General features: G+C 38.8%; 1 protein-coding gene across 3 annotated transcripts; it reads left to right on the top strand.

The window, feature by feature from the left end:
• Positions 1-3,645: 3,645 nt before the first annotated feature.
• Positions 3,646-20,932, top strand: LACTB (lactamase beta). 3 transcript variants are annotated; one of them, XR_013370416.1, is made up of 6 exons: positions 3,646-4,017; positions 4,439-4,505; positions 6,193-6,383; positions 6,676-7,027; positions 9,137-9,298; positions 20,149-20,287. XR_013370416.1 is itself a non-coding variant. In XM_077881372.1 (6 exons), exons 1-6 carry the CDS (start codon positions 3,661-3,663, stop codon positions 20,678-20,680), a joined length of 1,665 nt encoding a protein of 554 aa, XP_077737498.1. In that variant the 5' UTR covers positions 3,646-3,660; the 3' UTR covers positions 20,681-20,932. The 3 variants fall into 3 exon arrangements, 1 of the variants encoding a protein (XP_077737498.1); XR_013370417.1 differs by lacking the exon at positions 20,149-20,287 and adding an exon at positions 10,602-11,848; XM_077881372.1 differs by having other exon boundaries at positions 9,133-9,298; positions 20,149-20,932.
• The last annotated feature ends 6,189 nt before the right edge of the window (positions 20,933-27,121 follow it).

Consider the following 27,121-nt stretch of genomic DNA (forward strand, 5'->3'; position numbering starts at 1 on the left):
TAGAAGGCTTGCCTATGTTGTTTGCAGATGATATGAGAGTCAAAAGGTTTATAATATAGACTATGACAGAATTTAGGTTAAAATGGAGGGGCACCTGGGTGGCTCAGTCAGTTAAGTGTCCAACTCTTTTGAGATCTACTTGGGTCATGATCTCAGGGTCGTGAGATTGAGCCCCATGTCAGGCTCTGTGTTGGGTGCATGGAGCCTGCTTAGGGATTCTCTCTCTCCCTCTCTCTCTGCTCCTCCCCTGTGCACCCATACTCTTGCTCTAAAATATTACCCTCTCTTTCTCTCAAATAATAATAATAACACCAGTGGAAATACTAATCCAAAACAGATAAAAGAAAGTTTAATCAATCTTACAAATACATAATATGGAAGAGAAGCTGGGTTTGACTATATTATGTAAAAAAAAAAAAAAAAAAGACTTGTTTGCTGACCATGTATTTATTATGAACCAATGTTGTGATTCAACTGGTCAAAATGCTAACTGTCCAGAGGACAGGAGGTGATGGGCTCAGTTTACTGGTGGACCCTCAAGCACTGTGTCTGTCTGATTCTTAGAGCCAATCTGGGGTCTGGAAACCTTAAGATATAAAGATATGAGATATGAAGAATGATTAGAGCAGCTGGAGAAGGTTAGCCTGCAAAAGTATTAAGGGAAAATGAAAGCTGACCTCAGATAGAGATAATCCACCAATTTTATACTTGCAATTTCAGAAAAGATACTCTTTACATCTCTCATGATTTTTTATTTCCACAATTTGTGATAAACAACATCTTTATGTTATTTCATTTATTACTACTTTTTTCATAATTCCTGGTTTATTTTGTGAATACAAGCATTTATTTCTCTGAGGATTCTTTGAAAAAAAAAACGTATTTTGTTTCCTGTTAACACATTGTATTTGGGGAAGGCCTGTTGTTTTTCAGTCAGGGAATAGACTTTTTTCTCTCTTCCTATAGACTGTTCTTTTTTTTTTTTTAAGATTTTATTTATTTATTCATGAGAGACAGAGAGAGATACAGGCATTGGGAAAAGCAGGCTTGATGTGGGACTTGATCCTGGGACTCCAGTGGGCTAAAGGCAGGCACTAAACCACTGAGCCACCCAGGGATCCTCCCTATAGACTGTTCTATGGCTTTCATTTGTTTGAGGTGATTTCACCTTTTGATTATTGATTTTGTTGCCAGAATTTCTTAGAAATATTTTCCTTCAAATGTTTTTGGGAATTTGGTTTGCAGGTTTATTTTAGTGGAAAATAAATTTTCTTCTTCCTTTTTCTTTCTTTCTTTCCCCCCACACCCCTCCCTGTGTACTTGTTTACTTTTCTTCTATCTGGTTTCTGTGGCTCCCAGGCCAGAGCAAGCTAAAACAGTGGAGTTCTGGGCTCCTGCCCCATGGGGTGGCAAAGAGCCAGTCAATACACCTGCTAGCTGCTTGGTTTGGTTTCCTCCTGGGTACTGGGCTTCCTAGGTACTTGAAGAACATTTATTCTCTGTTACCTTCACAGAAGCCATATGTAATCTCTTTACCTGCTTCTGGTGGAAGTCCACCAGAAACTTGGCTTTTGCTCTCTGCGTGGCTCTGTGCTTCTGTTCCATTTTTGATCCAAGGAGAGGTACATAAGAGTATATAATTTTTAAAAGAATGATAAAATGAGGGGCAGCCCGGGTGGCTCAGCGGTTTAGCGCCGCCTTCGTTGGCCCAGGGCCTGATCCTGGAGACCCAGGATTGAGTCCCACGTCGGGCTCTCTGCATGGGGCCTGCTTCTCCCTCTGCCTGTGTCTCTGCCTCTCTCTCTGTGTCTCTCATGAATAAATAAATAAAATCTTAAAAAATCAAAAAAAATTTTAAAAAAGAGTGATAAAGTGAGCACTCATTGTAATCACCACTAGCTATGTCTTTTACATTTTTCTCTTGCCATCATGTGCTTGGAGTAATGGGGCTCCTAGGATGGGAACAATACCATCTTGAAAGAATGCACCTGTTCACTGTAACTGCAGGTGGCGCTCCAGAAACCTCTATTTCAGTGCCAAACTGCTGAGTGTTAGGATACCCTGATGTCTTGCAGTTGGTAGCTTTGTTAGCAGCCCCAACACCTTATAATTATTTAGCCCCAGTATCTCCCGACTAGGTATTGTTACCATTATTGACTTTTAAATAATTAAACAATTATTAACTCAAGTTGTTTAAAGCTTCTTCTCCTGACAATAGCTTGTCGATTCAAATATGTGAACTCTCTATGTATATATCCCACCTGCAAGGAAACACAGAGTCATTATATGCATTGGGTATATTACTCCTGTACTTAAGGACTAGAAGCTTTAAAAAATATTCACATATTTATGTATATGTATACATGTATATTGTAAAAAATATTTTGTATATTGTAATTTATATATATAGTATATATACATATAATTTTATATTATATATGTATATTGTCAAAAATATTCACATATACATACATACATACATATGTGAAGTTTTTACAATATACATAAAAATTATGTATATTATGTATGTATTATGTATATTATATATGTATATTGTCAAAAATATTCACATATACATACATATATATGTGAAAAGTTTCTACAATATACATAAAAATTATATATGTATATATACTATATATATAAATTACAATATATGTAATTTATATATATAATATATTTATTTATTTATTTTATAATTATATATATAATTTATATATATATAAATTACATGTATTTTTTACAATATACATGTATATATAAATAAATAATTGTAAGATTGGAATGGATAAACATTTAAGTGTCTTCAAAATTAACATTGCCATTAATTGTTCTGTTGGGATTGTACACCCTTTACATTTTGTAGCAATTTGACGTTAGGTTTCTTATTTCACAAGAACCTCTGATAATCTACAGAAGTCAGAAATCATAGCTAATTATAAATTATATTACTTTTGGGTTAAAAATTTTCAAGTGCAAAAAAATTTCTAAACGTCTACAGCAACAAGAAATACTGTTTTTAATGTAAGTCCGCATATAACCTAATGTCTGATGTGGTGGGGCAATGGACCTCCAGAAGTTAGAGATTTTATTTTATTTTTATTTTTTTAATAAAAATTTTTAACAGACGTTAGAGATTTTAAAAGGGCCTTAGAGCAATGGAAGGAGCTGAAAGAGATGGCAAGAGAGAAAAAGAGAGTTCTAGGAGAAGAGATGCCTGCTCGCGGCTGCTGGGTGCCAGCTCTGTTCCAGGAGCTGAGGATACAAAAGTATGAAAAGTCAGGGCTCTCCAAAGAAGAGGGCGCAGCCTGGTAAGGAATCAGGGAAGCTGGAGGAAACCAAGTGTTCAGTGTTATAAAGGAGGGTCAAAAAGGTGCGGCCACTGGGATGGCAGCTGGGAAGGCTTCTCGGAGGAGGTGAGCCTGGATCGGAGGACAGGCAGAGGGCAGGGAGGAGAGCAGCGTGCGGGAAGGTGAACGACCCAGCGCCCGGAGGGAGGGAAGGCCCAAGGGCTCGATGCGATCGACGCTCCGGCATCCGGCGTCGACTGCTCAGGGCTGCGCGGCCCCGCCCCCCGCGCCCCGCGCCCCGCCCCCCCCGCGCCCCCGCCGCGGGCCGGACCTGCGCGAGCTCCGAGGCTGCCGGCTCGCGGCGGACGCCATGTACCGGCTGCTGTCAGCTGTCACGGCCCGGGCCGCGACCCTCGGGGGCTGGGCCTGGGGCCGCGGGCGGCGCGGGGCCCACCAGCGCGCCGGGCTGCCGCCGCTCGGCCCGGGCTGGGCCGGGGGCCTCGGGCTGGGGCTGGGGCTGGCGCTCGGGGTGAAGCTGGCGGGTGGGTTGAGGGGCGCGGCCCCCGCGCAGCCCCCGGCGGCCCCCGACCCCGAGGCGTCGCCCCAGGCCGAGCCGCCGCCGGAGCAGCCCGTCGCTCCGGGGGCTGCACAGACCCCGACGCCGCCCCTCTCCCGGCGCTTCGCCAGAGCCATCGACAGCAGCCGCGACCTGCTGCACCGGATCAAGGTGCGGAGACGGGGGCGTGGGCGGCTGGGACCCCGGCGCCCCACCGCCCGCGACCCCCTCCCCGCGGTGGTCCTGCCCCGGACCCAGGCGGACCCCATCCCAGGCGGTGGGATGCCCGGAGCAGGACTTCCCGTTCCCCGACCGCCCGGCCACGGCCAAAAGCTCCTGCGGGTTGCCCAAGTCGGGGCGGAGGTCACACCGCCCGCCTCGGGAACCTCCACTCCTCGCTCAGTGCAGACCAGGCACGCCCCTCACCGCTGGGGCCGGGCCTGGCGGAGCCGAGGGGGGCGGGGCCCGGGCGGAGGGGCGGGGCCCGGGCGGAGGGGGCGGGGCCTCGGGAAGGCCCCGGAGCTCCGCGCAGTCTGCTGTGCGAAGCCTGTGGTCCTGATTTCCAACTGAGTCCTTTCCCCTTCGTTCTTAGGATGAGGTGGGCGCCCCAGGCATAGTGGTTGGAGTCTCTGTAGATGGAAAAGAAGTCTGGTCAGAAGGTAGGCTCAGAAAATACACTTACTGGCTTGTTTTGTACCAGTTGATGAATGAAATTATGAGGTTTTTACTGCTGGGAGTGAATCTCATGAAACGTTCATGGCTTTTCGTGAAGCCATACCTATTGTAGAGAAAAATCTGTCTAAGGGAATAAAGAATCAGACTCTCTGTAAATCGCAAGTGTTTTTTTTTTTCTTTAGATTTATTTTATTTATTCATGAGAGACACACAGAGAGACAGAGACATAAAGCAGAGGGGAGAAGCAGGCTCCCTGCAGGAAGCCCCCAGCGGGACTCGATCCCCGACCCCCGACCCCCGGGATCAAGCCCTGAGCAGAAGGCGGACGCTCAACCACTGAGCCGCCAGACGCTCCTGTAAACAGCAAGATTTAAATGTGACCCTTGGAGTTTTATAGGTGACTTTTTTCTAAGGACTGAATTTATTCTTCTGAAAGTTGTGTATAGAACAGTCTGTTAACTGCATGTTTGTAGATAATTCTTACTACTAGATAAAACGTCAGAAGTTTGTTTTCTATTTTAATTAATAAGTGATTGAGTCCCTTAGTCTGTAAAATACACTACCAAGAACTAGCGGTATTCATGATTCCTTGACCTTAATGAGTTTACAATCTACTTTATTTGTTTGTTTGTTTGTTTATTTATTTATTTATTTATTTATTTTAGTGGGCAGAGGTGTCAGCCTTTTTTTTCCCCCCCAAACAAAAAGCTAGAAGCTTTGGGAAAGAGTTCTAATTACTTTATGATAATTTCATCAAAGCATATTTTATAATTTGATTTACTTACCCATTGCACACAAATTGGTCCAACTGGTCATCCTAGATTTTTAGGAACTCTACTTTTGGGAAAACATTCAGACATCACTTAAAAGAATTAGTACTTTTAAGAGAAAATGATAGGAGCAATAAGGTTTTGAATTTAAGAAAAATAATTCTTCCCCCAAGTATAGCCCAATTTATGAAAAATACTCTAATCAAAAACTATATAAATGTCAGCTTTATGGGTGAGGGCTTTGTTTTTAATGCAAATATTTTTCAGCATAATCTATATTTATAGTTTAAAAACAATCACTGTATGCCTTTCGTTCTTTTTAGATCTAAGATCTTGTCACTTAGATTTTCATCCTTTCAGAAACTCCAGAAGATGAAACCAGACTTTTAAAAAAATTCTCTCAACAATACTTTAAATTAGTAGTGCTTTTCTTTTTCTGGTTTGCAGCTGAGTTAAACTGTTACCTAGAGTGGGTTTGCAGGATACCTTTTCACATTAGCTTTTATTGGGTGGTTATTTTAAGGAGTCCAATGGAAACTCAAGAATCAAAAATAAATATAATCTGAAGAACAGTTATGTTTCCCTTAAAGAACATAGAATAACTTATGTAAAATGTGGACTAACTAATCTGTCTAGATAAACTCAGAAAAATTAGTATGCATAGAAAATTGCTGTTGTACAGAGTGCAATTTCGGTTTCGTTATAAGATTAAGTTGTGAGGCTTACTGTTGCCCCTGTTACTAAGACTCTCATCCACTCTTAATTAACTTATAAAAGCAGCATATCTTTTCTTTTAGATAAATAAATGGGACATTCTAAGGTAGTGTTATTTCAGTTTTTGAAGACTCCTTTGACCATGAAGCCTGTTATTAGTGACTTTTTGCTTCTCTTTTTTCTAAAGGTTTAGGTTATGCAGATGTTGAGAACCGTGTACTATGCAAGCCAGAGACGGTTATGAGAATTGCCAGTATCAGCAAAAGCCTCACCATGGTTGCTCTTGCCAAACTGTGGGAAGCCGGGAAGCTGGATCTTGATGTTCCAGTACAACATTATGTTCCTGAATTCCCAGAAAAAGAATATGAAGGTGAAAAGGTAATGAAACTCACAGTTCATTTTACTGACAGCATGTTAAATGGTTTAAAAGGTTTCAGAAGATTCTTCAATTTGTTTTTAATTATTGTTAATGGATTAAAGGGGTTTTTTTTATTATCCAGGTGATAACTGATGGGGTATTTCTCTGAAACTTAAAGCTGAAGGTGTGTACATGACATGTTTTTCCAGCAGCAGTTTAATGGAAAGTATTCCTGAGGCATTATTCCCAGGCTACCAACTTCTTATTATACAGTTTAATATTGTCATTGAATTTCCATGTTTTCACAATTAGGTTTCTGTCACAACAAGATTATTGATTTCCCATTTAAGTGGAATTCGTCATTATGAAAAGGACATGAAAAAAGTGAAAGAAGAGAAAGCTTACAAAGCCTTGAAAATGATGAAAGGGACAGTGGAATCTGACCAAGAAAAAGAGTTCAGAGAAAAAGGAGGCAAAAGTAATGAAAAGAGTGACTTTGCCAAAGCTAAGATAGAGCAAGATAGTGATGCCAAAGGCCGGAACTTAAAACCTGGAAAGAAAAAGAATGATTTTGAACAAGGCGAATTATATTTGAAAGAAAAGTTTGAGAATTCAATTGAATCACTAAGATTATTTAAAAATGATCCTTTGTTCTTTAAACCTGGTGAGTGTTAATTCCTTCTCTTAACAAAATCATCATTATTGAAGTATTAATTTTCAGAAAATCTGAAATGATCCATCCAGAGTGCATTGGATGTGGTTGATGCTTGTGTTGTGGGTTTCATTGTCAGTCTAATATGCACCTTCTTGTCTGTAGTTATTTTTTTTTAAGATTTTATTTATTTAAGAGAGACACAGAGAGAGAAGCAGAGACATAGAGGGAGAAGTAGGCTCCCTATGGGGAGCCTGATGCAGGACTCTATCCCAGGGCCCCAGATCTCGACCTGAGCCAAAGGCAGATGCTCACCCACTGAGCCACCCAGGCACCCCTTGTCTTTAGTTCTTAAGAAAGCCTAGCATCCAGGTAGCCAGTTGTTCATATTTAGCCTCATCATTCATTTCGTGGATTTTCAGGATAAAGATATTCGTTGAAAATTATGGAGAAATGTTGTAGTAATAATTGTTCTTCAAATACAGTCTGGACCAAAGAAAGCATGATAAAATATTGCTAATATGTCAGTATCTACTTAGTGTTTAATTTAGTATTTAAATTGCTCAACCTATTTTGTGCCTTCACTTCTTTTTTTTTATAATAAATTTATTTTTTATTGGTGTTCAATTTGCCAACATACAGAATAACACCCAGTGCTCATCCCGTCAAGTGTCCCCCTCAGTGCCCGTCACCCATTCAGCCCCACCCCCCGCCCTCCTCCCCTTCCACCACCCCTAGTTCGTTTCCCAGAGTTAGGAGTCTTCATGTTCTGTGTCCCTTTCTGATATTTCCTACCCATTTCTTCTCCCTTCCCTTCTATTCCCTTTCACTATTATTTATATTCCCCAAATGAATGAGACCATATAATGTCTGTCCTTCTCTGATTGACTAATTTCACTCAGCATCATACCCTCCAGTTCCATCCACGTCGAAGCAAATGGTGGGTATTTGTCATTTCTAATGGCTGAGTAATATTCCATTGTATACATAAACCACATCTTCTTTGTCCATTCATCTTTCGATGGACACCGAGGCTCCTTCCACAGTTTGGCTATTGTGGACATTGGTGTGCCTTCATTTCTTAAAGAAATTGGTTTTCAACAATTTAATTTTATTTCCCAAAAAGCTGATCTATAAAAATACGTTTTAGGGATGCCTGGGTGGCTCAGTGGTTAAGCATCTGCCTTCGGCTCAGGGCGTGATCCTGGAGTCCCAGGATTAAGTCCCACATCGGGCTCCCTGCATGGAGCCTGCTTCTCCCTCTGCCTATGTCTCTGCCTCTCTCTCTGTGTGTGTCTCTCATGAATAAATAAATAAAATCTTTTAAAAAATAAAATAAAAATATGTTTTAAATGTATTTTTTGGCAGGATGACTACCAAAACCACTTAATATCTTTCAATTTACTATAGGTTTATGTAATTGTATTACATTTTCATTTTAAAATTTGTTTTTTACCATGAATAGATATAAGTGTAATTAATAAGGGCAAAGAAATACATTTGTGGATTTTGTCTTAAAAAGTAAAGTTCCAGTTGTTAGTACATATCATACACTCTGTATTTCTGGAATCCCAAATGATAAAAAAGTGTGTATTTGACATAATATCTATATTTGAATATATGTTTGTATTTATATATATATATATACACATATATATATATATATATTTGAAATAGAGTATTTATACCTACATATACTTTAGTAAAATAGGAATGTGGACAACTAATTTATGACTTAAACAATGAGTATTAGATATATTAAGAATAAGACCATTAACTCAAGAAATCAAATTTGCTTTTCTTTCCCTTCCTTTTTTGGTACCAGTTTGAAGGATTTTATTTTAGTTTTGAGGTAGGATTTATTTGCTTATTTCATTATCATGGAAAGGAGTAGATTCATATTCTGATCATTAAATCATGGAATAAGCAGGGCCATTGCAAAGTTGACTAAATTTATTAATATGTCATCCATGATCTGTTTCTAAATGCTGAAGTAAAATACTCTGATTTTAAAGGTATGTCAATTTTCAGTGGGAAATATTTTACATGCTTTGAAATAATAATGAAGCGTTTTCTTTTCTCCTCCCCCCACCCTCGCCTTGCAATGATGTCTCAAGGTAGTCAGTTTTTGTATTCAACTTTTGGCTATACCCTATTGGCAGCCATAGTAGAAAGAGCTTCAGGATATAAATATTTGGACTATATGCAGAAAATATTCCATGACTTGGATATGCTGACAACTGTGCAGGAAGAAAATGAGCCAGTGATTTACAATAGAGCAAGGTAAATGATACTTTCTGGTGTGTCTAGCTATATCCCATTCTAACACTGTGTTGTTAATTAAAAGTCAAACTTTCCTTGTCTCCATTCCAAAATCACACTTGCCATATTTTGAGAGCTCTATATATGTCTGTTTTTCCATCTATAAAGTAAGGGAAATTGAAAGTATTAGCAAAGTACTCCAGGATCCTGGACGAAACACAGTAATAATTTAAATCTATGCATAATTAAACCAAAATTGCACCTGTCAAGGGCATCTATAGTTTGCTCTTCCATCATCCCTTTTTTTATGTTGTAGCTAATACTTTATCTTTTATTATTTTTAACTGTTTTTTTTTTATTTTAAAGTGATTTAAAATTTGAAGATAAGTTATAAGGCCAAGTACAAAGAATTTCCATATGTCCTTCACCCAGATTCCTCAAACATTATCGTTTACCACATTTGCTCTGTTATTTTTTTTTTCTCAACTGTTTGGAAATCAGTTGCAGATTTACCCATAAATAATTAAATGTATATTTTCTAAAAATAAGGACATTCAGGAAACTAATCTCAGCACCAAACTTATATCAAATCTACAGACTTACTCAAATTTTTCCAGTTCTTCCAATAATGTCCTTTATAGCCAAAGAAAAAGGAAAAAAAGTTTTGTTCTGGTACAGGATCTAGTCCTGTAGATGCAAACACACATTGCATTTAGGTGTCTTATCTCAGAAGTCACATGAAGTTGGTTTGTTCCATTATTGGTGATGGTGATTAATTATTTTGTTGAGGTGGTACCTATGTTTTCCCCTTGTAAAAGTTTGAGTCATTTCATTGAAATATGTCAAACTAAAATTTTATCATAATTTTTACTAGTGATTTGTAAAAGGGGCATTGGGAGAGAATTTTGAGACTAAACACTATTATGAGTCCTATGGCTACACTTCCTTTTCCATTTTACTCGTTATTATTTGGTTTGTTAGAAAGATAACATTTAACAAATCAACTGTTACTTTTACTTTGTATGTTTTTCTTAGTACATGCTTTGCAAATAGCTTAATGGTGCTTGAAATAGATGAAATAGTGGGGCTATTTTAGCTTTATCTTCTTAGCGTTGTATTAGTTTTGTTCAGTTTTTTGTTATATTTAGTTAAATTACCATTTTTAAATTACCAGTTTATTTAAAAGGATTAAGTGTGCATTGCAAATCAGCCTGAAAGAGGTTTTTTGAACCTAAAAGAAATTAGGTTAGCAGCAAGCAATGAATTTTAATTTTAAAATGGCCTGTAGTTCTTAACCACTTCAATTAATGTTTATTATTTTTAGGTCCAACACTACATTCTACTGGAAAGCATAAGAAAAATTGACAAATACCAGAGGTTGCTGATTGAATCTAAAAGATTCACTAATAAATGTAGCATAGATGCATGACTTTATTTTATTTCAGATCTAGGCATTTGATAATGAATGCCTACACTTATATATAAAGTAGAGAAGAACATTAGGTATAATCACTGAACTGCTTTTCTATACTGAAAATTAAGACTCTATGAATGTACAGACTACAAGGCAGTTTGCTGTTTTCTTAATGAGTAATTTATAGCTTGCACAAAAATCAAAATATGGCATATGATGATGAGTTAATTTCATTTTATCTTCCATTCTTTTAAGGAAAAAAAAGGCTGTGGGTTTCCATTTCTTCTATTAAAGGTTCTTATAAGCTCTGAGTTTGTTAGATTTGAAAGTACCCAATGGTGCTAAAGAGGTAGTGAATTCATTTTAGTTATATTAAATGGGCTGCTGAAAAGGGGCACTAAAAAAAGGAGGAAATATTGTTACCTTTGAAAATGGTTTGTCCGTTTGCTTCTTTCTTATTTTACTTGATGCAGTATCTCCTGGGGCCTCTAAAGCTCAACTCTGGTTCTTTTTTTGGTAATAGCTATTTTAAAAGAGCTTAAATACACCAGTTTTTAAGGGAGTTCAGGGTGTAAAAGGAAACTTCAAAGATATGTATTTATTTTTTTAAATGTTTTTCAAAGATATGTATTTAAAAAGAAAAAACTTAAGGTAAAACTTAATAAGTGCATATGTTTCTATTCATTTATGTTCATATGTTTGCAGGAGATAAAATTTCCAGCAAAAGTTTGCAGCTTTGTTATTTAGTCTACTGAATCTTTGACCATAATCATATATTAAATATATTTATATTACCTTAACCTAGGCTTTTTAGAGTTATTGGTAACCCTAGAGTAAATACTTGCCATCTTTTTGCTCGTGTGTATGTGTGTGTGTGTTTAAAATAATGCGTCCCAGTGTCTGTCATCTTTTTAAGGTATTTATTTCCCTAGAATCCTGCCTCAAAATACTACTAAGATTTCTTCAGCCAAAATTTTAGCAACAGGCCACACTTAGCTGTGAGAGATGCAGAGAAATTAGTTTTTAGCTGGGTAGATTGTTCTGAGTAAAACTGGGATTTTCTTAAATGGAAGGCTAGGAACATTGACTTATTATACACAGATGTATTTGTAACAAGTATATTCTATATGGGCAAATAAACTAATCTTTTAAGTAAATACCCATTGGGGAGTGGACTGAAAGACACTCATTTTGTTGATAGGGCAACCTCCTAGTCAATGCATTAGATTATTTTTACACTCTTCATATGTCCTGTGTTTGGCACAATACTTGCAACAAAAATCTCTTTTATAATTGGATAGGACCAAAAGCAAATATAATGGATATTTTCTGAAGTGTTTGCCTTATTTTGACAGTATAGATATGGTTTTTACTTTCTATCATTATCTCTTTGATTCTTATTTATTATCTTTATTTGCTAAAGTATTTTCTAAAATTAAGTATTGTTCTTTATGAAGATCTTTTCTATGCCATTAGCTGATAGACTCCATAGTAATAGGTTCAATCCAAATGTTAATACTAAATGATAAAGTGGGATTGGTTTTTATTATATACATTTTAAATTCTATGGGTTTTTAAACTTCTCATAACAATAAACACAAGCCGGGATACCTGGGTGGCGCAGTGGTTTGGCGCCTGCGATCCTGGAGACCCGGGATCGAATCCCACGTCGGGCTCCCGGTGCATGGAGCCCGCTTCTCCCTCTGCCTATGTCTCGGCCTCTCTCTCTCTCTGTATGACTATCACAAAAAAACAAAACAAAACAAAACAATAAACACAAGCCAGTACATAATTATTTCTAAAGGCATTTAAGAAGCATTGTAAAAATAAAAGTATTTTGAATTTCTAGGTTTGTAGATGTAGATTTCTGTAGTTATATAGTGCTCTTGTGCAGAATCTAAACATTTTTAAACAAGAAGAGGCTCTTTGTCATGTGGCATCATTCCATCAGTTATTCAGTTACAGAGATGTCTCAGTAACTTACTCAAGAACTCGTGTCTATATTGCATTCTTTTTAGAGCAGAAATTCCTTCAGAATTTGAAATAGGAGGGCAGCCCCGGTGGCTCAGCAGTTTAGCACCGCCTTCAGCCTGGGGTGAGATCCTGGAGACCCAGGATCAAGTCCCACATCGGGTTCCCTGCATGGAGCCTGTTTCTCCCTCTGCCTGTGTGTCTCTGCCTCTCTCAATCTCTCTCTCTCTCTCTCTCTCTCTCTGTCATGAATAAATAAATAAAATCTTAAAAAAAAGAATTTGAAATAATAAACTTCTCTTTTAGATGAACAAAATTATTTTCATAAAAAGCCATTAACTTGTCCTCTGTGAAAAGGAGTCAAGAGAATAAAGCTTAGAATTTATTTAAAGTTAAGAGTTCTAGATTGAAGTCTAGAATTCTCCACATTTTTATATTTTAAAGGAGGAATGACTGAGGAGTCCTAATTTCCAGTCTTGATATAAGCAGTTTGGAATGCTGTACTGTTAAAAGAAAGTTACACAAAGCTGATTATCAGCCAAAATATGCTGGTAGTTCTCTGCTAGTTTACAAACTTGAAGTTCACTGTAAGAAATATATATTTTATTATGGGGTTTCTTTTAGATTTGATTGGCTAGAATTAGAATTGTAATCAGAATGCGGCACCTGGATGGCTCAGTCAATTAAGCTTCTGACTCTTGATTTCTGTTAAGGTCATGATCTCAGGGTTGTGAGATTGAACCCATCATAGGGCTCCTCACTGGGCATATAGCCTCCTTAAGATTCTCTCTCCCTCTGCCCATCCCCTGATCTCCTCCCAAAAGAAAAAAGAGAGAGAGAGAGAGAGAGAGAGTTCAGGCAGAAAGTAATGAGGACCTAAAATGTGGGAAAGGCCATAGGAATGAAGGAAGAGAAAAAGGTAAGTCACAAAGCAAAGGTTGTGTAATAGTATTTAGCATCTTGATGCATGTGAGAATTGAGGGCAAGAGAGTCAACCAAGGTTTTAATGAAGAGGAGAAATATGAGAAGAACACTTGGAAGAGATTAGTTTTAGGCATGTTCACTTTGAGGGGCACCTAGGTGGTTTAGTCAGTTGGGCATCCAACTCACTGTCAGTTCAGGACTTGTTCTTGGGGTCATGAGTTCAAGCCCTGTGTTGGGCTCCTTGCTGGGCAGGGAGCCTACTTAAAAAAAAAAAAAAAAAAGACAAATTTATTTTGAGAAATGAGAAGACCACACACATATCATCTCATTGGTTCTCAAGAGAATATATTAAGATTCTCTGTGGGCTTTTTTTTTTTTTTTTTTTTTTTTTTTTTTTTTTTTAAATCTTCGAAGCACATACCTTTGGTCACCCTTGCTTCACCAGGTATTATGACTTGGATTTTGGGGAGACATATATGATTCTTGAAGGAATAAAGTAATTTTTCAATAATAGGTGCCCACAGTCCCTTCAAAATTATGAATTTTGAGGGAAGGATACAGTTTTGAGAGAGAGGAGGCCCATAGATGATTCTGATTAACAACCTTCCTGCCCTCCTCCAAAACCAGATTTGAGAATTATTAAGACTGGTAGAAAATCTGATTGTAATTTGGAACAGGGATTGTGGTACTAATGCAGGCCTGTAGTTTTCTGTGTAGAAGAGAAGATCTGGGAAAGTGGGGCTGCAGTGATTGGAATGATATAGGGAATCATAGGATTGAGATCTGGAAGAGAGAACTCAAGCAGCAGACTGGCCCAAGGTTGAGTATCAAAGAAGTGCTGGTTAAACAATGCTACAGGAGGCAAATAGGATACAAACAAAGTAGGGAATTAGGAGAGCCTTGAAAACCCACGAGGGAGCTGTTTAGTGATGGAGGACCAGAAGCCAGATTTTAAGGAATTGAATGACTAGAGGAGGTGAGTGCATGGAAACAGAAGAGGTGGGGTGTTCTGTGTAGTTTGGCAGTAAATGAGGAGAGAGAAAGGATTGACAGCTGGAAGCTATAACAGATTTAAAAAAATTTTTTTTTCTTTAGGATACAGAAAATATAGAGCATTTTGCTAGCTAAGATAAGGAGAAAGTCCTTTGTGACCTGTCCCCTGTCTATTCCTCCAGCATCGCCTTCTGCCACTTATCCCCTCAAGCCCTCTGTTTCAGCCAAACAGAACCACTTTGCTCCCCAGCTTGGCCTCTGTAATCAGCCGTTTCTTTCTTTCTTTCTTTCTTTCTTTCTTTCTTTCTTTCTTTCTTTCTTTCTTTTCTTTTCTTTTCTTTTCTTTTCTTTTCTTTTCTTTTCTTTTCTTTCCTTCCTTCCTTCCTTCCTTCCTTCCTTCCTTCCTTCCTTCCTTCTTTCTCTCTCTCTCTCTCTCTCTCTCTTTTTTTTTAAGATTTTATTTACTTATTCATGAGAGACACAGAGAGAAAAGCAGAGACATAAGCAGAGGGAGAAGCAGGCTCCCTGTGGGGAGCCCAGTGCAGAACTTGATCCCTGGATCATGACCTGAGCTGAAGGCAGTTGCTCAGCCACCCAGGCATCCCTAACCAGCCGTTTCAACAAGGCTTGTTCTCAATAGTGCTCAGGATTCCTCTCATCCATCTTGATAGTCACTCTACAACCTGTTCATTAAAATGTGGTCCAGGGTCCAGCAGTTTTGACACCACCTGAGAGCTTGTTAGAACTGCAAAATATTGTGCTCCCTTCCCAGACCTACTGAAGCAGAATCTGCATTTTAACAAAATCCCCGGGTGTTTCATGTAGTGCTTTGCAATTTAGAACTGTCTGACAAGACTATTTGTGCCTTGAAAGCAGCCACAGTGTATGATTTAACTAGTCTCTCCAGTGCCATGCAAAGTGTCTCCATTAAATATTTGGCCAATAAATGATGCTTTCACGTATTGAACTTTAAAAAAATTTTTTTAAAGATTTTATTTATTCATTTGAGAAAGAAACATCATGAGCCCAGGAAGGGACAGAAGGAGAGGGAGAAGCAGACTCCCTGCTGAGTGTGGAGCCCACCGCGGGGCTCGATCCCAGGACCCTGAAGTCATGATGTGAGCCAAAGTCAGACTCTTAACCAACTGAGCCACTCAGGCACCCCTAAATACATTAATGAGCACTTAGTGAATGGCAAGCACTGTTCTGGGTAGGGGAATCATTAAGGAGCTCTAAGATAGGTAAGGTTCCTGCCCTTAAGAAACTTATATTCTATGGGAACAGACAGACAAACATGTAGATTAAGAATTTTAGATAGTGATATGAAGAAAATAAAGCAATGGGATTTAGAGTAACAAGGAGAGAATGTAGGGAATCTATTTAAAGTGCTTTTGGACATGACTGATAAGGAAAGCTAAATTGCCTTGTTGCAAATACAGAAATAAGCCTGACATGAAAAGAAGCAAGGCAAGATGTGACAAGATCAGAGAAGTAAGTAGGGGCTGAATCACATTGGACAGTGAGTCTCAATGCTGTTAGACCCCCTGCCCCTTAGTTTAATAAATATTCTATACCTCCTTTAATTTCCTGAAACAAAAGTTATAGATCATATAACTTACACTCACTACTCTTAAATAAAAATAAAAGGAATTTGTAAAGATTATAGATATTTCAGTATGTTCAAGTTTATTCACAACATTAGAAGACATAAAGTCAGATGCAACTTAAGACATAAAAACATCATAAATGTAACAACAACAAGTGCAGACCCACACGGGTATATTGTATTGGTGCTTCTTCTGCTCATGCCTTTGGTATCCTCCTCTGGCTAAAGTTGTGAGCAAAATAAAGTACAGTCTTTTGTCAATTTTCACACTGATTACTTTCAAGAAAATGTTGTTACAGCATAAAATGTTCAAAAAGTCCTTTGTGTTTATATATAAAATGGAGAGGGTTCTGGTCTCAGCTCATTATAAACAGCTATTTTACTTACATGATTATCTGGTAGGAGAGTTGAAGGTCTTACATGATAAAAAAAAAAAAGGATACACTACTATGTGGGACTTTCCACACATCCTAGGACATTTAGGACCTTGTCCACTAAATGTCAGTAAGAGCCCTTTAGTAATTGTGACAGCTAAAAAAATCCCTCCAAAAATTTCCCTTAAGGAGTTGATACTGCTTCTGTTGAGGACCATTGTGTTGTAGGCCATCGTAAGAAATTTGGGTTTTGTCCTCATTACAGTAACCATTGGAAGGTTTCAAGTAGATTTTTTATTGGAGTTCAATTTGCCAACATATAGCATAACACCCAGTGCTCATCCCATCAAGTGCCTCCCTCAGTGCCCGTCACCCAGTCACCCCATCCCCCCACCCACCACTCCTTCCACCACCCCTTGTTCATTTCCCAGAGTTAGGAGCCTCTCATGTTTTGTCACCCTCACTGATATTTTCACTCATTTTCTCTCCTTTCCCTTTATTCCCTTTCACTATTTTTTATATTCCCCGAATGAATGAGACCATATAATGTTTGTTCTTCACCAATTGACTTAATTCACTCAGCATCATACCCTCCAGTTCCATCCACGTCGAAGCAAATGGTGGGTATTCGTCCTTTCTGATGGCTGAGTAATATTCCATTGTATACATAGACCACATCTTCTTTATCCATTCATCTTTCAATGGACACCGAGGCTCCTTCCACAGTTTGGCTGTTGTGGACATTGCTGCTATAAACATCAGGGTGCAGGTGTCCCGGCATTTCACTGTATCTGTATCTTTGGGGTAAATAACCAGTAATGCAATTGCAGGGTCGTAGGGCAGATCTATTTTTAACTCTTTGAGGAACCTCCACAGTTTTTCAGAGTGGCTGCACCAGTTCACATTCCCACCAACAGTGCAAGAAGGTTCCCCTTTCTCCACATCCTCTTCAACATTTGTTGTTTCCTGTCTTGTTAATTTTCCCCATTCTCGCTGGTGTGAGGTGGTATCTCATTGTGGTTCTGATTTGTATTTCCCTGATGGCCAGTGATGCGGAACATTTTCTCGTGTGCTTGTTGGCCATGTCTGTGTCTTCCTCTGTGAAGTTTCTGTTCATGTCTTTTGCCCATTTCATGATTGGATTGTTTGTTTCTTTGCTGTTGAGTTTAATAAGTTCTTTATAGATCTTGGATACTAGACCTTTATCTGATAGGTCATTTGCAAATATCTTCTCCCATTCTGTAGGTTGTCTTTGAGTTTTATTGGCAGTTTCTTTGGCTGTGCAGAAGCTTTTTATCTTGATGAAGTCCCAATAATTCATTTTTGCTTTTGTTTCTATTGCCTTCATGGATGTATTTTGCAAAAAGTTGCTGTGGCCAAGTTCAAAAAGGGTGTTGCCTGTGTTCTCCTCTAGGATTTTGATGGATTCTTGTCTCACATTTAGATCTTTCAACCATTTTGAGTTTACCTTTGTGTCTGGTGCAAGAGAGTGGTCTAGTTTCATTCTTCTGCACGTGGCTGTCAAATAGATTTAAGAAGGCTAAGTAAGACAATCTCAGGCTTCTGCTTGGAAAATGGACTTCAAGGAGATAAAATGATCTAGGAAGTGTAACTGGTATAACAAAGATGTAGAGGCAAAAAGGCAGAGATGCAGGTAGTAGAATTAGAGAAACAATAGGAAATTTTCCTAAGTGACTGGAGGAAAGGAAAAAAGAATGCATGGTAATGTAAATACATTTTAAGATAAAGATGGGAGTTTGAAAAAAAAAAAAAAAAGATGGGAGTTTGAAGCCATCTGAAGCACACCAGAATCTTCTCTGTAAAACAAAGGATATAGTTGTCTACCTGCTGGCCAGAGGTGGTGTAGAGGACAGGAAGAGATTGGGAATAACTACTGTGAAGAATATACCAGAGAATAACCAGGAAAAGAATGAGATTTGGTAACAGCAGTGCAGACCCGTAGCAAGAGTATGAATTGATACCAGTCAGCTTTGTGATGTGACTATCTGCAGCTTTTCTTGGCAGATAAGGAACCAAAGGAAGGGGTACCTAGATTTATTCAGGATTGGCAGACTAATGTAGTGTCAGGTCAGAAGAGCGAGGAACCTAGAGATGCTAGTGAGATCACAGCTGAAGTAGTTCAGGCTAGAAGGGAAAGTTGAGTGAAATCAGGGACTAAAAGATCTGGGAAATTGGGAAGAGTCAAGGGCAACAGATGGAGGTCACAGTGAGGACAGAGAGCAGGTTCAGTTGAAGAGTTGGCAGGATTGGAAATCATAGTCCTAGGAAGAAACTTCAGAGGTTGAGACCTTACCCATCTGGTGATTGAAAGTGATGGTGAGACTCAGTGTGACAGTGCTTATGAACAGCCAAGGAGGGATGAAGAAGATTGTTACAGATGGGACAGCACACTGGAAGCCTACGAGCACATCTTACTATGAATCTTGAAAGAAAAGATCCTCATGAGCCACATTTCATTTCATTTAATTATTTTGTGATTTAATTTCATTTACCTGATATTAGACTAAAAACCTCACTAGGTCAGGCACTTTGTCTCTTTCGAAATTTCTCTTTCAAGCATTTCTCTTGAATGCTTCATTCCAACATTCAAGCAGTGCCTCACACATAGGAAGGGCTCCATCAATAATTGTGAATGCATGAGTAAATCACAGCATTTACTAGGTAGCTACCAGAAATATGTAAAGTGATTGATGCACATATTCCTAACTCTGCAAAGTAGATATTTATGTCACCACTACACAAATTAGGATGCTGAAGCATAGAGGCAACAGACAGCCTGGGTTTGAATCCAGCCCCTCCACTTACAAGCTGTATAATCTGGGACAAGTTATTTCTACTCTCTCTGCCTCAGTTTTCTATCTGTAAGATAGGAATCATAGTGGCACCTACCTCTGAAGCTAGTTACAAGAATAAATTTATTCACATTGATATAGTTCTTAGAAAATGCCTGGCATGTAGTAAGAACTGTGTAAATGTTAATCAAATAAAAGAAGCCTGTTCTACTAGCTAGTAAGGGTGAGTTGGGATTCCAGCAGGTTTGCAAACTCCAGCTTCTCTCACTACACCAAGAAAGTCCCGTGTCATATCATGACACACAGTATTCCTACGGCATTTCCAACCAGAAGATACAGTCTCCTTACAAATAGTAATCTTAAACATCTCAGTGTGTATGCTTAGTCATAAAATTCACATGTGGCGCATGATTCACTGAGCCCAAGGACTAGCCAAGGACTAGCCCAGTATCTACCAAACAAGTGTTTCTGTATATGCACCAGGCAAACATATTGTGTGTAATAATATACCAGTTCATTTTTACAGGTATTAAAAGTTTGATACACTCAAAATGGGCAAGCCATGCCAGTAGGAAAAAAAAACCCTTTCTATGCTTTAATTACTCAATTATCTGTGTTTTATTAGAATCTGAATCGTATGGAATATTAATAGCTTCTCAGAATGTATAATCACTACATTGAAAAAATCTGTCTCATGTACATATTTTCCTATTCATTCTCATATGTAAAGTCCATAGACTATTAAATTTTTACTGACCATTCTTATTTCATTTTAGATTTTATGTTTACAATAAAAAGAGACGTCTTGTCAACACACCATACGTGGATAACTCCTATAAATGGGCTGGTGGTGGATTTCTGTCTACAGTGGGTGACCTTCTGAAATTTGGGAATGCAATGCTGTATGGTTACCAAGTCGGGCTCTTTAAGAACTCACATGAAAATCTTTTACCCGGATATCTCAAACCAGAAACAATGGTTATGATCTGGACACCAGTCCCTAACACAGAGATGTCTTGGGATAAAGAGGGTAAATATGCAATGGCATGGGGCGTTGTGGAAAAGAAGCAAACATATGGTTCTTGTAGAAAGCAGCGGCATTATGCCTCACATACTGGAGGTGCAGTGGGTGCTAGCAGCGTTCTGCTGGTCCTTCCTGAAGAACTGGATGTGGAAGTTATAAATAACAAGGTTCCCCCAAGAGGAATAGTGGTTTCTATCATATGCAACATGCAATCTGTTGGCCTCAATAGCACTGCTTTAAAAATTGCTCTGGAATTTGATAAAGACAGATCCAACATATCTTAACATCACAGGTGCAAAATGAGCTGTTCTGTTCTTGTTGTTTGAAACATTGAAGTCCCCAAACACATGAGATTTTTAAAAATAGATTTGTAATAGAGTATAATTGAATGCAGAGAATTATGTACCTCTAATTGCTTAATTTTGTAATTGTCTTTTATTGTAGGATTAGTTCTTTATACTCAGGGAAGTAACTATATTATTTTTACTTTTTGAAAAAAGTGTTAATTCTTGAAATAAAATATTCTGATAAAAATATACATTTTTCAATGTGTCATATAAAGAAAATCTCATTCAACAGGAACCTTTAAATAGTTATTTTGATATGACAGCAAAAACAAGTTTATGAGAAATTTTATATTAGTTGTCTATTGCAGCTTAAAAGAACAAAAAATTATCTCATGGTTTTTGAGGCTCAGGAATTCAGTGGCTTGGCTGAGTGAATCTGATGCCAGTCTCTAATGAGGTTGCAGACAAGATGTTGTAATCATCTAAAGGCTTCTCTGGGGCTGGAGAAAATACTTCTAAAATGGCTTACTCACTTGACGTGGCAAGTATCAGTCCTCTAGCTTGTGGGTCTGTTTCCCCACCATGTGGTCCTCTCTCTAGGACTCTTTGGGTATCTTAGTGTCATGTCGATTGGCTTTCCCCAGAGCAAGTGATTCAAGGGACAGAGAGAGGGAGGGCAGGAGGGTGAACCACGAGCCAGGCAGAAGCCAATGTCCTTTATAACCTAGCCTCAGAGATCACATACCATCACATTTGCTAATAATATTCTCTAGATCACACAGACCAACCCTGCTAACAATTAATTTTGGGGGGATTACACACACACACAGTATAAATATCAGGAGGTGGAGATCACTGGCAGTCCTTTACTACAGTCTGACCTCTGGTCCCCAGTGATAAATATCCTTTCTACCTCCTCCCAAGTTTTCCAGAAATTTCATTCCATTACAGTATCAGCTCAAAACCCAGTATCTATCAAGTAAATCAGGTCTAGGTATGGCTGAGGTTCCTTGCGGGATGGGGTAGTTCCTTAAATATAATTCCTCTTTACCTGAAAACATATGAACTAAAGACAAGTTATTTGCTCCCTACACGTGGGATATACAGTGGCACAATGTATGTACAATTATTGCTCTCAAGCCTCCTCCTTAGCAAGTGGGGAAATGGAAGACATGCATGAGCAATTCTGAAATCCAACCAGACACCAGTTGGCAGCTCCTTGATTACTCAAGGCCTGGGGATAACTCTTGGCTCTTGGGCTATGTTCTCCAGGCCCTTGGATCTGCCCTCTGACTTACTATTTTTTCATGAGAGGTAGAGTGGTTTTTCTCAGCCTGCTTTCTGCTTGTATAAATTTGGAGGTTCAAAGGCCTCTTTTGTACGCTTATCTCTCCTTTCAGTCTGAGTAGTATTTCTTCCAATATAATTTGTTTAAACTTTGTGAGTCTCCTACAAACCCCGTTGGGGTTCATGTTAGGTAAACAAAAAGCATACCCCCAAAACTCTTCAAAGAAAGCTCTTCTGTAACTCAGGATTCTGCTGAGACGATTAGAGAAAACACTTGTTTCTAATAAATCCTGTTGTTGATACAGCTTCCTGAGGCACCATCTTGGTTCTTCAAGCAATCAAAGGATTTCATAGACCCTCAGCCACATTTTATTTAAAAAAAAAAAAAAAAAAAGATGTATTGAGGAACACCTGGGTGGCTCAGCGGTTGAGCGCTTGCCTTTGGCTCAGGGCGTTTTCCCAGAGTCCCAGGATCGAGTCCCACATCAGGCTCCCTGCTTGGAGCCTGCTTCTCTCTGCCTGTGTCTCTCATGAATAAATAAATAAAAATATTTTTAAAATAAAAAAAGATGTATTGTTTTTAGAGAGTGTGTGTGAGCATGGGGAGGGGCAGAAGGAGAGTGAGAGAGAAACCAGCAAACTCCTCACTGAGCCTGAAGCTTGAAGTGGGGCCAATCTCATGACCCTGAGATCACAACTCGAGCTGAAACCAAGAGTCAGAACGCTTAACCGACTGAGCCACCCAGGCATCCCTTCAGCTTCATTTTAGACCATGTTTTCCTGGAAGTGCCCTAAATTTCATCTTTACCTTGAAGCCATGTCTTAATTTTAGCTTCATTTGCCATCTTGAGAGTCTGGGAATTTTCCAAACCATCCATTATTGATTATTTTTGTCTAGTAGTCCTTTCTTGAGCTTCTTTCTCTTGTGCAGCAGGAAGAGGCCAGGAAACATTCAATACTGTACATCTCAGTTGGATCACCCAGTTCATTGGGCACATGTTCTACTTTCCCTGTCCTTGCAGGGAACAGTGTTGCTAAGCTTTCCACCACTACAAAATTAGAATTCTTTCCTTCAATCTCCAGTAAGATTTTCCTTACTCTCCTTGAAGTCTACACCTGCAGCCTTCCCAAAGACCATGATACTTCTAAACAGTTTCTTTGTGGCTCCTGGGGCTTCCACTAATGCTATCTTCAAAAGACTTCATTCCAACTTCCAATCACTGCTCTGTTCCAAGTCCACTCCCATGTTTTAGTTTTTTGTTACAGCCTCACACTACAACAAAGTAACAAATCTATAATGTCAAAAAATACAGATTTCAGATATAATTCACAACTCATACACCTTAAAGTATATAATTCAATGGTTTTTTAGTATATTCACAAGGTGTACATCCATCCAATTCCAGAACATCTTCACCAAAAAAATCTTATACCCATGGCATTTGCTCCCTGTTCTTTTCTCCTTTGAGACCCTGGAAACTACCAACTTACTTTCTGTCTTTTCCCTGTTATGGACGTTTCATATCAATAAAATCCGATAACATGTGGCCTTTTTTGTCTGGCTTCTTTCATTTAGTATACTGTGCATTAGTAATCTCTTGTGTAACAAATTATCCCATCTCACAATTTCTGTGTTTCATAAGTCTGGAAGCAGCTTCGCTGAATGTTGTAGCTCAAGGTCTCTCCTATGATTGCAGACAAGATGTCAGCAAGAGCTTCACTTATCTGAAGCCTTGCCTAGGGCTAGAGGATCTTATTTTAATATGGTTCACCCATGGGTTCTAGGCAAAGAAGCCTCTATTACTTGCTGGCCTAAGGCAACAGATCTGTTTCTCACCACATGGACCTCTCCATAGGTCTGCTTGACTATAACTTCCCCCAAATTGAGTAATTACAGAAAGAACAAGGTAAATGTCACAATGTCTTCTGTAATCTAGCCTTGAAGGTCATATACCATCACCTACACCAAATTCTAGTTGATCATGCAGACCTACCCTGGTTCAGTGTGGGAGACTAGCTCTACAGATGGCTCATTAAAGTGTTGACCTCTTAGGAAATATTGTTGTAACAATCATAGTTGAGTGTAGTGGAGATTACACTGAATTCAGGAAAATTCAAAAAGAAATAAAAGTTTCCCTACACTCTGCTAAAGGAGGGGTTTTCTATACTTCTGTGCCCTCAGCCTATTTCTTCCCTTTCAACTTTGATCTATTATGGTAAATAGATAAATAATTCTGAGTTGAATGAAGTACAGAGAAAGCAGCTCCCTTAAACAGATCTGTTTCATCTCCTTATTTCTGGCTTCTGATCTCTCTGTTTCACATTCATATTTGTTATAGTTTTCCATCTGTGTTTTTTATAAATCTAAAAAGGCCATTCCTTCATTAGATTAATATTTGAATTTTAAAATATATCCTGACTAAAAGCAAATAAAGTTATGATCATCTAAAAAATGTTTCTGATAAGAAAGACATCTGTTTCTAATTTGATGATGTGATACTAAGGTGGGCTTTGAACTTTTGAGCAGACCATAGAGTGGATGGCTTGGAGGCTCCAGAAAGGGGGCATTTAAATTGGGAGGAAAGGATGTGAGTGGCAGGGAGAAGGGCACTGTGACCGAACTAGAGATGCCAGAGGATCCACAAAGCATGAAGAGCCTTGTGAATTTAGCGAATGTATATGATGAACAAAGCACTTGCTTCTGTTGTTTTCAATCCTTTTTTAAGGTTTCTTGAAGCTCTGAGAAGAGCTGAGAACTTTCTGAGAAAACAAGGTGATATGCAAATGTCAGGGGTTTGGAGACCCTAGGTTAAGAATTCCTGTTTCAGATATTTTTGCCATGATAACTTCCTTTCTCACTTGATATTGTTGGAAACTGTATTGATAGATTTTCACATCTCCCAAAGTGGTGTCTCTTGGTGTGGCTAATCCTTAATATTGGGGAAAAACACTTGGCGCGAGTTTCCTGTGTTTGGGTTGGTTGGGTTTTTTTTTCCCCCTGCAGTTTACAGTTGTCAAGGCAATCATTAGCTACAAATGATTTGCTTTATCTTCCCGTATTAAACTGCTCTTTTATTTTATGAAATTGACGATACCAGGAAGCAAAAGATTCACCTGGCAGATATTCAATATAGTCCCAACACCCTAAAATGTTAACATTTAGTTACATTTTCTTCATTAAAAAAAATAACATATAAAACATGAGATAAAGCTGAAGACCCCTTTAACAGCCACCCAAAGTTCCAGCCCGTTTGCCCTCTGGGCAACAGCTATCAGGAGCTGGTGTAAATCCTCCCAATACTGGGATCCCTGGGTGGCTCAGCGGTTGAGCATCTGCCTTCAGTCCAGGGCGTGATCCCGGGATTCCGGGATTGAGTCCCACACCGGGCTCCCTGCATGGAGCCTCTCTCTCTCTCTCTCTGTCCCTCATGAATAAATAAAATCTTAAAAAAAAAAATCCTTCCAATTCCTTGCTTAACTCGTAGCCATGCATGTATCCATATCTAATAATAGTATTAATTTGTATTATTTACATTTATACAAATAGCATCATAGTATACACGTTTTCTACTTTTCTACACCATTTTTAAATGTAACATTGTTTTGTGATCTGGTCAGTGTATTTTAACTGCTCTAAAATACTACATTGTATAACTATCTCACATACTGTTTTCTTATTGCTGGATTTTTTTTTTTTTAAATAGGGAATGCTGTAAGGAATGTCCTTTTCTTGGTTGAACTGTATGAAATTGTTTTTGTGAGTCAAAAATGTTTTAGTAGGAACAATTTTTTATGGTTGAACTTAATTCTGTTGTTTGCCAACAGTAACTTTTAATTTTGGGCTATGCAGTGAATGGGAAACAGTATCTGATTGTTTATACTTGCATTTACCTATTATAGGTGAAGTTAGACATATTTTCATATGCTCAGTAGCCTTTGGGGTTTTTGCTAATGTACATTTCCTACTTACACTCTGCACTCATCCAAAATAGGGGAAATGAATAAAGCATTTCTTTAAGAATTTATTGTGGACATGTTCATGGATTAGGGAATGAATAACCCCAAAGTTCTCCCAAAGCATGGCCATTTTCTAATGGCCATAAACTCCTCTCATTCCATTGTGCATGCTCCCTTATAATGTGATTTCACCTTTCTTCCCAGCCAAAGGTGGAGTCTATTCCTCCACTTTTTTTTTTTTAAGATTTTATTTATTTATTCATGAGACACAGAGAGAGAAGCAGAGACACAGACAGAGGGAGAAGCAGGCTCCGTACAGGGAGCCCAATGCGGGGCCCGATCCTGGGACTCCAGAATCACACCCTGGGCCGAAGACAGGCACTAAACCGCTGAGCCACCCAGGGATACCCATTTCTCCACTTTCTTGAATCTAGGCTGGCCTTGTGACTTGCTTTAACCTATAGAATGTGAAGAAGCCAGATTAGTTTACTGGAGCATAGGAGGCCACCCAAAGGAGAACCAACAATCAGCACCTGCTGCCAGACATGCAACTAAAGCCATTTGGACCTTTCAGTCCAGTAGAGCCACTAGCTGAATGCAGCTGCATGAGAGCCCAGGTGAGACCAACCCAAAGAATCATGAGAAAAAATAAATCACCATTAATTTACATCATTAAATTTTGGGGTGGCTTGCTTTGCAGCAGTAGTTAATATAACTATGCTCACAGGTGCCTGGCTGGCTCAGTTGGTAGAGCATGCAACTCAGGGTTGTTTGAGCCCCATGCTGGATGTAGGGATTACTTAAAAGTAAAATCTTTTTTTAAAAAAAAATTAGTTAATTATGCTCTAATGTGGTAATGAGATGGGTAAGTAATTTGAGAGAGAAAAATAGAACCTGAAAGTACTTGATTTTTAATAGAATCCTTTTTTATTTAAAAAATACTATTGGGGGGCAGCCTGTGTGTGTCTCATAAATAAATAAAATCTTAAAAAACAAAACAAAACAAAAAAAAAAACACTTGTGATTACATTGGGCTCACCTAAAAAATCCAGGACAGGGATGCCTAGGTGGCTCAGTGGTTGAGTATCTGTCTTTGGATCAAGTCATGATCCTGGGGTCCTGGGATCGAGTCCCACTCAGGGAGCCTGCTTCTCCCTCTGCTTGTGTCTCTGCCTCTGTGTGTGTGTGTGTGTG

The sequence above is a fragment of the Canis aureus genome, chromosome 32, assembly GCF_053574225.1.
Source record: "Canis aureus isolate CA01 chromosome 32, VMU_Caureus_v.1.0, whole genome shotgun sequence".
NCBI lineage: Eukaryota > Metazoa > Chordata > Mammalia > Carnivora > Canidae > Canis > Canis aureus.

Excerpts from the sequence above, each read along its gene's own strand:
- LACTB (XM_077881372.1), top strand. The coding sequence starts at position 3,661 with ATGTACCGGCTGCTGTCAGCTGTCACGGCCCGGGCCGCGACCCTCGGG. Across the intron at positions 4,018-4,438 it reads ACCTGCTGCACCGGATCAAG|GATGAGGTGGGCGCCCCAGG; the intron begins GTGCGGAGACGG and ends CTTCGTTCTTAG. Across the intron at positions 7,028-9,132 it reads TCCTTTGTTCTTTAAACCTG|GTAGTCAGTTTTTGTATTCA; the intron begins GTGAGTGTTAAT and ends TGATGTCTCAAG.